The following is a 12,206-nucleotide window of genomic DNA, read 5'->3' on the forward strand; positions in this document are numbered from 1 at the left end:
AGCCATCCCCATGTGGGCACAAGAAGGCTGCCACAAGATGGCCGGAAGAGGAGGGCAGCTGGGGGTGACCAGGCCTGTAGGGGAGGGCAGTTGGGGGCGATCGGGGCCAACATGGGAGCAGTTAGGCATCCATCAGGCTGGCAGGGGAGTGGTTAGGGGGTGAGCAGGCCAGCAGGCAGGCGAGTGGTTGGGAGCTAGCAGTCCCAGATTGTGAGATGGATGTCCTTATCACCATGACATAGCATAGCTGCTGTGGCTCAGTGGTTGAGCATCAAACTATGAACCAGGAGGTCATGGTTTGATTCCTGTTCAGGGAACATGCTTGGGTTGTGGGCTCAATCCCCAGAGGCAGGGGGCATACAGGAGGCATCTGATCAATGATTTTCTCTCATCATTGTTGTTTCTATCTCTTTCTTCCTCTCCCTTCCTCTATGAAATCAATAAAAATATCTTTTTTTAAAAGTGACATAGCTTGAAGTTAATTAGGCTTATAAGAAAACTGAGGTATCATAATTATTTTCTCAAATACTACTCAGATATTCAAATCTGAAAACTTCTAGTATTTCTTAGAGAAAATGGGAATGTCACCCTAAACGGTTGGTGTGAATCCGATGAGAAAAGATAAACACGTTGAGATTTACTTAGAACGTGTAGAGCATTATATAACTGTAACTTGTCATTAATTTAAGGTCTTTAGTTATACATAATGTCTGAATTTTGTAAGAAAGCAAGGATAAAGGCAATATTAATGCCTGCTTTTTACTGAGTTGATCTTTAATATGTTTAAGCCTGTCAAATTGATGGAAACCAGCTGTGTGGACGGGCACAGTCAGGTGGCATTGGTTGGCGTGCAGCCAGGAGAGCCTGTACTTCTATTTCAGGTTAATCTCATTTTTCTTCTCTTTATCACTCCGTGTTCTAGGACTGCTTATTCGTGTTTTTCCTCTCCCATTGTCCCCAGTACTAGTGTAAAATTATCAGCAGAATAATTAACACTAGCAATTTTGGGCTATGCATGCCCTTAATAATATTTTAATTTTGTTCCTTCAGAAATAAAATTTCCTTCAGATAATTTGTGAAGATTCTTCAAAAAAGCAAAAATACTTTAAAGAGAAACATCATTTTAAAAAGTAGTGTAGTTTACATTTTTATATAAAAAAAATACAAGCACACAGAGATGTGTCTATTGAATGCATACACTGGGGATGTTTGTCCAAAATATTCTTTGTCAATAACAGGAAGGAACTGAAGTGTACTTTCCTGAGCATTAAGTGATAAGATTGTACACTTCAGTTGTTTCTTCCACACCTGCAGAGAAACAGATGCAATGACCTAATTGATTTTTTACAATTCTATTGCCAAATACCACACCGCATTTGTGTGGTGTTTCAATGACCTCTAGTCTCTACTCTGTCTTTCTCTACCCACTCTATTTCAAATGCTTCGTTACATTTTATAAAAGATGCAGTAAGATTTGTAGAGAAAATAGGGCCATAAAAAGTGAATGTTGCCTTAGCTACATATTGTTCTAGGTCCCTCTGACCCATAAGAACTTGCAAATTTTCCTCTTGATTTTTATTTTCCATTTACACTTGCAGGTTGTTATAGAAAAAGCTTCATAAAGAAATTATACAGAAATAAAATGGAATTGTAATTAAATATCTACTTTAGAGGTTGATTATTTCTGGTGTTCAGTGCACACACAATAGATAAGGAAATTGTTAAAAAATGCAATTCTGGTATAACCACCAGAACATCTAATTTGGTGGGGTGTCAATGTGCCCATTTTATTACTCTGCTAGTTAGTGTCAGAGGCAGAATTAGAAGTCAGTTATGACTCCCTGTCTCCTGTGCTACAATGTTCCCATTAAAGCTGTGCAATTTAAACAGCGAAATTTTACTTATTGAATATCTGATACACGTTTTTATGATGACCTAGGGTTTTCTCAGTTAGAAAACGGGCATTCCACCAGCCAAGGCTGCATGGCATCTCAAGAGTGAATCAGCATCCAGAAGAGTGCTTTCCAAAATAGTAACCGCTACCCACATGTTGCTACTGAGTGCTTGAAATGCGGCTGGTGTGATCAAGAAACTAAATGTGTAACTTTATTGCATTTTAATTAACTTAACTATCGACACATGGCTGCTGGCTACAGAATTATTCTGCACAGATACAGAGCATGCCATCATCATCAAGAGCTCCGCTGGGCGTGCTGACTGCATTCTATTCCCTGTCTTAGGCTAGGTGTGCCTGTAAGTGTTTGAAAGGAACCGCTGCTCCCTCACTAAAGGCGGCTGCCAAGAACAATGGCCGCTTGGGTTGTATGTAAAGCGACCTGGTGCCCAGATGCCTTTGTTCTTAGGGGCATTTAACACTATCACAGAGGCCACACCTGGATTCAAATCCTGTTATTACCAGGCCTTAGCTGAATGTCTGGACAAATCTGATCCTTAATTTCTTCATTTGTGAATGGCAAAAGCAACTGACCATGTTAAATGTGCTCAAGGTAGCAAAAGTCCGAAATCTCTGGCCTCCTCCATACTTTGCCTGAGAGAGAAATACAGCGATATTTAGCCAACTCTCCCCTGGGCACCTATCTCCCTCCCTCATAAAGAGACTCCACAGTAGATAGGGAAATTGTTAAAAATGCAATTGTGGCACAACAAGCAGAACATCTAATTGGTGGGGTGTCAATGTGAGTCGTCATATTTAACTTCTGTGAAAGAGATTCGTAGCGAAGGGGCTCAGTTTAATACTTATTGACCTGATCATCAGCAGCCCATTCACAGCATACCTTTCTTTGGCTATTAATCCCAAGTAAACAAGAAAGGCTTTTCCAGTTCTAATTGGGCCAGTGTCTGCCTTCCTGAGATTTTTGTTCAACCCTCCCAGCGAGGATCCTCAGAGCCTGCGTGTCCAGGTAGCATGGAACGCTATTCAGAATGCCTCTTAGATCTCATGCTGGCAGCCGTGATGTTAATGAGAAGCACTTGTTCTCTTCTTCTGGGCAGCATCTCTCCTTCCTTCCTCCCTCCGTGTCTCCCTCCCTTCCTTTCTTCTCAGTAACCTATGTCAGCACAGAAATCTAAGCTTAGGGACACAGAACTCTTATGAGAATTCATTTGCTTAACCCAAAGCTTCTCAACCTCAGCTGCATTTTATAATCATTTGAAACACAATTAAAGCACTAGGATACTGCATACAGTTTATCTTGAAAGCTCCCAAGAACAACTGGCAACATCAGCGGAGACAGAAATAAGAACAGAGCCACAAATGAAGTATTTAACAGGAGCAGCCACCTGTAGGAGGAGTTAGTGCCATCAGCGACACAGGCAACCTACTATTTTTTTCTATTGTTCTGAGTGGTTGTCACTTGCACAGCACATATGGGACATTCTAGTCACACGGATCCATGCGTAGCTTATCCACTTCTGCTCTGGCACATCATAGCAAGTTTATTTGCTCAAGATAATCCTTAGGATTGAGGTTCGGCAGTTAAATGCAGAGAACAAAAGAGTGCGGGGTAAACTCTGGCATGGAATCTTTAAGAAATGTTTTTATTTTCAAACTCTTGCATTGATGTACGTCATTGTCCAAGATCCCTTCCACAAAGACATCGCACAGGAATTGAACCAAGTAATTGTGAGAGTGTAGACATGTCAGGTGGCCATTCGTGAAAGGGTTTCTTTATTCAAAACTTTCTGCTATTGTGTTGCAACTGACAATTGGAACCATAATAAAGTTAGAAAAAGTCAATATCGAAGACAGAAACCTGCTATTTTACAAACACATAAACACAGTCACACACACACACACACACACACACACACACACTAGCTTTGTTCAACGTAAGTCTAAGCTATCTTGCAATTAGAATAGGAGAAATGAAATAAAGCAAGTACATACTTCAGCAATTAATCCAGTCAGGCGTATCGTTATATTTTTATAGCAGTAAGATGCAGGAATTTATTACTAAATATCGCAAATATAACATAATGGCTTTTCTCACCATAATTATCCCTCAGAAGAGAGAGCCGCCTTATTTCCAAGCCTTTGCAAATCTCGCTTTACAAGTTGTACTCTACTTGCTACAGGAAAGATGCATTAGCTTGAAATACCCTGAATCAGTTCTAGAGTTAGCCGTTCTATTCAGGACAACATATAGAATCACGGAAGAGGAGGCAAAGACAGTTTGTATAGATTTTGTTTTTGTGCTTGAGAATTTGACCTCACAGATTCAGATGTCAGTGTAAAATTGTCTCTCAAATATCTTCTTAAAAACACTGTACAATTAGTTTCTACATGATGGAGATAATTATTATACTCCTGCTGGATGAATAAACAACAAAGAATGTTGTAATGATATAAAAATTTATACTAGTTGTTGCTTGGGACAAATTTGTCATTGATAGTATCTACACTTTCAAAAAAGTGCTTCTAAGTAAAATCATTTCATTAAATACAAGGGGGGGACAAAAATAAGTTTTCTAAATTAATATGTTTTATATTAGTTTAAATATGGGCATATAATCAAATTGATAAATTCAATAGTGCAATAGTGCAACTATATATTTAATTGATCCATGAATATCCCTAAAAGTCTGTATTCTTAAAAACATGTTTTATATGATTGGGCAAGTGAGAGTTTTCCTTAAAATTGATATAGTCTTATTTATTGGTATAGTCTTATATATATATAATATTTGCTTATAATACTTGTATTCAATTAATACTAAAAGCAAAAACAGATTGTTAAATCTCTGTGTGACTTCTTACTTATCCACTTAATTTTTTTAACTAATGAACTTCACTCTTAGGAAAGCAACAACGATCACTTGATTTGAAAAAACTGCAACAAACACCTCCAAAAAAAGTGAAGATAATAAAAATAGCATATCACACTGCCAGAAGTGAGGAAAAAATAATCAATCTATATGCAATGCAGCTACAAAACCAAAAGAATATGGTATCTGGATAGAAGGTGATTGTTAAGAGAGAGCATAAAGCTATTTTTGAAACAGAATTAGAACTGTTTATATTATTAAAAAGTTGGCATAGGTTATCTTTAGTGTTTATGACTTGCAAACTAAAGCATTTAATATTTAACATGTTTAAATACAAGCAGCAGCAGTTTGGTAATCAAAAGGAATAATTTGAATCATCTCAGAAATAAATTCATTATAATTAGGACATTTCAGAATATGATTAAAACATTGAAAAGATAATGTATTCACCTTTCTTGTCATCAAAGTACAGAGTCTGTTGAGCTGGATTTGACCACTGGAGGGAGGTGTTATCATTTTGATCAACCCTGCAGGTCAAAATTGCAGTTCCTCCTTCAACAACTGTTACATTCTGTGTTAGTGGAAACTGCCCTTGGCTGCCTAAAAGGGAATTAAAGAAAATGTTGATTAAATGAAAGTTATAAAATGATTAATTTCCCAAAAGCTTCATTGTATTTAACTTCTCAATCAGAAAAAAAAAATTAAACCAATAGAACAACAGCAAAACTGTATATTGCAAAAGGGCAGAAAAGTTATTGAAAATCCTTAATCAGATGATAACAGTTTTGACATACAATTAAGACCCGTTTGTATTCCCTCACATGTTCCAGAAAACCTTCTTTCCCTCCTAGGCACATATAAACATTTGTGTTTAAATAGTAATATGAGTATCACTAACTTCTCTTGGCCTTGCATCAATTATAGTAAATTATGCTAAAATTGGTCATCTTTGAAGATAAGGCATTGGAATAATTTTGGATGAATTGAACTCTCTTTAGATTTAATTTTTGATAAAATAAGTATTTTAAAAATCTTATTTCACTACGGTTTCTTGTATGTATAGCTATTTTTAGAAATACAAAATGTGTATTTAGTAAGTAGTTTTCAAAATAGTGTTCATTTTGTGGAATATCCATCAAAGTCTTAAAGTGATTACTCTAACCTTGGAAATCAAGATAATATTCTTCTTTGTTCCTCTCTGTAGTTTTAATGATTTGAATACATATTTCTTTTATAATCAAAAAATGTTTAAAATAACCCTTGTCAATTTGGATATTATGAGAAATTAAGTTTGCTATCTTCCTAAGTGTAATTATTTATTAAAGAAATGCATGTAATAACCTTACTTAAAAACAGCACTTCCAATATTTAAAACAAAATTCATGCTTATAGAAACATAATACATAAATGTTAGGTGAGCAAGAGGATCTTAAGATGTGCTCTGCCAGGTCTGGTAACAATTATCAACATGGGTAAAAAATTATTTTCTTGAGCCAGCTTAAAAACTCTTGTATGAGCAAGGTAGATCATTAAGTCAAGGATAATTTACAATGTAAGAACATTATGATGACTTAATCACACCCATGAAATATATTTCCTTTTTTTCTTTAGTTTTGTAATGATTCTATCATTACTACAAGCACCACTTGAGGTTATGCTGGGGATATTGGCATAAAGAATCAATTACCAAGAAGCGGGTTGATTGGCACCATAAGATACAGAAGAGCCTGAAGGGGAAATTTTCTTTCCAGACCTAGATGACACAAGCACAGAGGTTCATGGCCCCTTTATATAATTAAGCTTATCAAGTATAAAAATTTGATATCAGCAGCTTTGTCTCCTCAATGCCAACCACTTAGAGTCACTATGGCAACTCCCCAGGACATGTCCCTCTAATCCTTAGGGTGGACTTTTTACATTGCGGTTAGGAGATATCTGGAACAAATGATTTGATAGTTGACTTGAAAGTCAACAGGAGCCAGAGTGGGAAGTGTCTTTCTTCAGCTCAAAGGTGACCCCTAGCTGGGAAACATGGAGAGCTATCAATCTTGTGAAGTGAGGTGAAGTGAAAAACCACATCAGAGAAAATATAAGTAAAAACAGAAAAAAAGAAATAATTACCACGGATACAGGATTAGCAGCTCATAAATATGAAGTTCAGAATGATTTTAAGATACTTTGCTTGGGTTCCCAGGTATTGACTTAATTCATAAATAAAGAAATCTGGGGGATGAGGAGATTCTTTAAATAATAAAAAGCACACAACTGATAGTAAATACACATAGTTCATCCAAGATGACAATTTGACTATCAACTCGTACGTAGGTATACTGTCTACTTCTTTCAAGAAGTGTGCGTGGGGGGCTGAAGGGAAGCAGTGATGCTTGTAACCATTTCATCCACTGCATTTGCAAAATAATTTGAAAACATTCCCATAAGAAAATATTATCCTTCTCATTTTCACAGATGGGTAAACTGACACTGGGAGGCGAAGTGATTTTTCCATGGTGAAACAAAGTCAATGAACCATTCAGAGTTTGTTCTGAAAGTTCAACATTTTATTCTTATTTTTTCACAAAGCCTTCTGAGTCACAGTAACTTTGTCACTATTTGTTTGAAAATTAATTAGACAACATTTAAGAAATAAAGAGTAAGCTCTTTAACAATAAAACTTCAAATTGCATACCTAGCTGAACTATGTCCTCATAAATTTCAATTATAACATTAAAATCAAATAAGAAGAGATGTCAGCCCTGACCGGTTTGGCTCAGTGGATAGAGGTCGGCCTGTGGACTCAGTGGTCCCCAGTTCCATTCCGGTCAGGGGCATGTACGTTGGTTGAGGGCACATCCCCAGTGGGGGGGGGGTGCAGGAGGCGGCTGATAGGTGTTTCTCTCTCATCTGTGTTTCTAACTCTCTCTTCCTCTCTGTAAACAATCAATAAAATATATTTAAAAAAAAGAAGAGATGTCAGTATTAACTGCCCTTAAATATTCTATTCTATAGAATATTTTGTTAATTATTTCAGTCTTTCCTTACTGGCCCATAGAAGGAAGAAAGTAATATTCCATAGGGTCTTCTGCATGCCAAGTACTGTATATACCCCAGTGCACCTGTACTTTGTCCTCGGGAATAGGAGATTGGGACAGCTTTCTTCCATCGTCTCTCTGTGTGGATTCTGACTTTAAAGTATTACACCTTCAATTTCACTGGGACCTGCGGCCTAAAGTCCCTGTGGTCAAATAATTTAGTTTTTCCCAATAGAGAGCAAACTCATGTGGAGAATCTACTAATCCTAAACACCCTTAGGATATGTGATTTCCAAAATCAATTCAAAAGCCAGTGTTGTAGAGGCAGTCAAACAAACTTCTCAAAGATTGAAATTGCCTTTAACTTCTGGTTATAACCTGGAAAAAGCATCACGTTAGCTGCTACTTTTTGCTTTTAACTCCTTGTGGCTCAAATCTTTCCAAAAAAATTACTGGTTTTCCCAGTTAGCAAAATCAGTACATGTGCCAAATTAAGGATTCATCCTCAATACCTTCATCAAACAAATATTCTGGGGGATCCACTATATGCCTTGTCTTGTATGAATCGGCATCTGAAAGATGCACAGAGAAAGAAAATTTTTCTAAGGAAACTGTAAAATGATCAGAAACTTTAGCAGAGAGTGTGATGGAAAGGGAGAAAGAAGACAGTCTAGATGTGGTGCTGTTTACTATCTACAAGGATTTCTAAAATGCATTGGTCATATCACTGAGGCATTATTTTAAAATGATGTTTACTCTGCCTAAGCTCACCACCATCCTTGGTTTCAGAGGAGTCGTTCTACAACAAGTTCATGATGATATTTAAAGGAAACACAACTTCCAATTTAGAATTGCAGAAGTTGGCTATTTTCCCAGGCAACCTATATCCATCATTTTCCTCCTTCCCTCTGTGTGTTTATGTCATTTTATTATTTGCATAAATATCAGTCTCTCTCACTTGTTTCTAAGCTAATTAAGGGTCAGGTAAAAAGGCATCTTATGTATTTTTGAGTCAGCTACATTGCTTAACTTTCTTTGTTGTGAATCAGAATTCTCAGTTGGTACATATTGTCCAAAATGAAAGAATCTTCTAAGACCAGTGGCTGGCATTTGCAGAGAAACCTGTGATAGAATGACCAGAGTAATTCAATTCTGTTGCATTGGTCCATGATCAAAACGGAGGAGAGAAGGAGAGACTAATTCCTAGAACAGACATACCTAACACCATTGTCAGCTCCCAAAATGGGACATGAAAAGACAGGCTGTGCTGAATCTATGCTCCAGTGGGGGGAAACTTAGAAGACAATGACTTTTCTTGAATATTAAGTATAATAAGGTCTATTAGTACATAAGCCCTCTTAAGAAAATAGCTTTCTGTGACTAAAAGTTTTTTATCTTCCCTTCATGGTGCAATTTCCCTTTTATCAACATTCAATTTAATAATGTCTGTGGATGAAAAAAAAGGGGGGGGGGAGTTCTACAGAAAGTGGCCTCACAGGATAATCTGATCATAAATTCACAGGGTAGTCATGCCTCAGGCGATGACTTCTTTAGGAAAGGTCTTAAGTCAACCCTGTTCATTGTCCTTCTGCATCTAGGTTAACACACCTTTGAAATACAAAAGTAATACCAGGTATTAACTTAAGAAAACACATAATCCTGTTAACTATCCTGTAATCAGATCCCCATCATGCTTTCTCACAGTCCTACATCATCTTCCTTAGTTCCCTGCTTAATCACAAATGCATAAAAGAAGCTGCATTTGATATATTGCTACCTGGCACACGTCCTCAGTTTGGCTCAAAAACTCTCATAAAAGTTATTACAGGTCTGGATATTTTTTATGCTGACATACCCTTCCTATGTCATGTCATCCCTCAACTGTCACTAAACCAGTGGTAAACACATGAAAAATACAGCTAACCTTAACTGATCATCCACAATATGTTAAACACTATTCTAAGTACATCTCCTTCAGCAAGAATATAATTTTCATGCCAACAATATTGTCATTTCTACTCAGAAAAGGATTGGACAGATGCAAGAAAACCTTGAAAAACATGCCCACAGCCACAGAGCTGGGAAGGGCAGAGACAGGTTTTGAACTCTTGTACTGTCTTCAGATCTCATGTGTTTAACCATTGAACTGCTTTGAAAGTACAGTGAAAATTTTGATTGAATAATTGTTATAAAAGAAGCAGCTAGTTTGAAATCAAACATTTCAAAGATGCAATTAGACCATTTGCATCTATTTTTAGTAAGTAAAAGTAGCATCTTCAACTTAAGTAGGAGCAGCTGGGCTCACCTAGGCTGGGCGTGACAACCACAGTCTACTCACTTCATGCTCAGTGAGATATATTGGTCTCTTGAAATTGACCACAATGGGATTATTTTCATGGTGGAAACTGGCAAACAATACAGGCCAACTTTTTTCTTTCTTTTCCCCCCACAGAGGCAGTTGCTAAACACGTACATGTACAGCACACCACCGAGGAAGCCACCCTTGATGCCTCTTGGTGGAGCTTTGCACGCATTGTTAGTATAAATAAGGTGTTTTGTTTTGTTTCAATTTGTTTATGAAAACCAATTAATCTTTCTAATACAGGTTAGTACTGGTTTTGACATTCTTTTTCTTCATATTTTGAACCTCTTCTTTAATCAAATTTTTTTTGTTGTTTTCTTCAAATCACTTTCCAAAGTCCTACACACACACACACACACACACAAAAAAAAGAAAGAAAAAAACAAAAAAAAAACCCAACCCCACAAAAACACTTAAGTTGATCTTAGTAATCATATGAAAATAATTTGGTAATTTACTGCCGTGAAAGACAATTTAGTGAAGAGCAATTAGTCAATATTCTGAAAAGATATTTTTCCAGGTCATCTTTGAATTGCAGACAGAGCAGCTGTTATTATCCCTTCAATGTTTCCATGTCATGTATTTAAGAAAATAATAGTCCAAAGCTTTCCTTGTCTAGATTAGGAACTATCAAGTTCAAAATCAAGTGAACTCAGTCTTGACTCCTGTGAACCTCAGTTAAGAGGTGTCCTCCCCACACATGTGCCTTTACTCTCTGACCACCAAGAACCTAGCACATTGTCACACAGGACATAAAGCAGCAAACTCTCGGTTACGGCCACCTCAGCCTTGGGGAAGGCTGCCCTGTGCCTTAAGCATAAAGAAGCAAGAAACAAAGCAGTGATGAGAAATCTTTGAAGCCAGCTGTGTTGTTGAAAGAGAGCAGATAGGCGAAGTTGCATGTTTGAACACTGATCTCGATGCATGGCTCTGCTTCCAAAGACAGCGTCGTTCAAGCCTTGCTATCTCCTGCATGGATGCTGAGTAAAGGCAATGCTTTTCTCTATCTCGCTTCCTGTGCTAAAGATTAAACTTGGGCCACAGCAATGGATCAGTGCACACTGTGCATGAGTGCTTACTTACTGAGAGCAATAATCACCTGAGATATATCTAGACAGACAGGCAGAGGTTGAGCCTTTTCGCATCTGAGAGGGAGTGTGTTACAGTCGGTGATTTTTCAGAGTAAATGATCAAATTTTGTGGGCTATTTAACAGGAACTGAGGACCCTCATTATTTTTCTTCCTGAAAATGAGCAAAACTTTCTCAAAGGAAGAACCAGATTTAAAAACAGTGAAGGGGAACAAATAAAAACAGGATATGAAGAGAATTTAAGATACGGTTTTTCAATAAGAAAGTGAAAAATTCTCCTGAGATAAATAATGCCATGTATTTTGGGCCTTTCTTTCAGAATGGAAAACACTTATATCTAGTGAAAACTGTCAACACAGTCTACAAAAATTTTAATTCAAGTTATTGGCACTTGAATCAAGTGGCCTATATAATGTTTTGGTTTGTTTTAAAACATTTGATGTCCTTTCAAGAACACTATTTTAAATGCAAAATACTTTTTTTATATTAACGTTCTCAAATCTTGCTTATGAAAAGTGCAGATGCCAAATAGATAAGTATTTACAAAATAAATTAAAGGTTCTTAAATACCAACCTCAATAAGTAATGACAGAAATAGATAACTCGTTTTTAAATGAAATATGAAGTATCCTACAATTCTTCAGGATTTCCCCCTCAACTATTCTCAGCTTTGTGTTTCTATCTCTTTCTCTCTCATCTATTTCATCAACTAGTATAGGGTATTTACACAGAGAGACTGCAACTTAGAAAATTCAAGCTCATTCTTGTTGCTAGAAGTATATCTAAATGCACACGCAATACGCGATTACTTCCACTAAATTACTGAGGGCATTCTAAACAAATAAGCTTCTAATGTGAAAGTTGTAGCTCAGTAGTTGTATGGACTGAAATACATATTGCATGCTAAAGCCTATTGAACTGAAAAGCGCAAATGTTATTA

General features: G+C 36.8%; 1 protein-coding gene across 2 annotated transcripts in view; it reads right to left on the bottom strand.

Moving 5' to 3' along the window:
- CADM2 (cell adhesion molecule 2) overlaps positions 1-12,206 on the bottom strand; it is a 1,222,723-nt gene that overhangs the window by 273,655 nt on the left and 936,862 nt on the right. For both annotated transcript variants that reach the window (XM_006768264.2, XM_006768263.2), the window contains exon 2: positions 5,236-5,385. In XM_006768264.2, the coding sequence (XP_006768327.1) occupies positions 5,236-5,385 (150 nt within the window). The remainder of the gene's footprint in view (positions 1-5,235; positions 5,386-12,206) is intronic.

This window comes from Myotis davidii, unplaced genomic scaffold, assembly GCF_000327345.1.
Source record: "Myotis davidii unplaced genomic scaffold, ASM32734v1 scaffold42, whole genome shotgun sequence".
NCBI classification, from domain to species: domain Eukaryota; kingdom Metazoa; phylum Chordata; class Mammalia; order Chiroptera; family Vespertilionidae; genus Myotis; species Myotis davidii.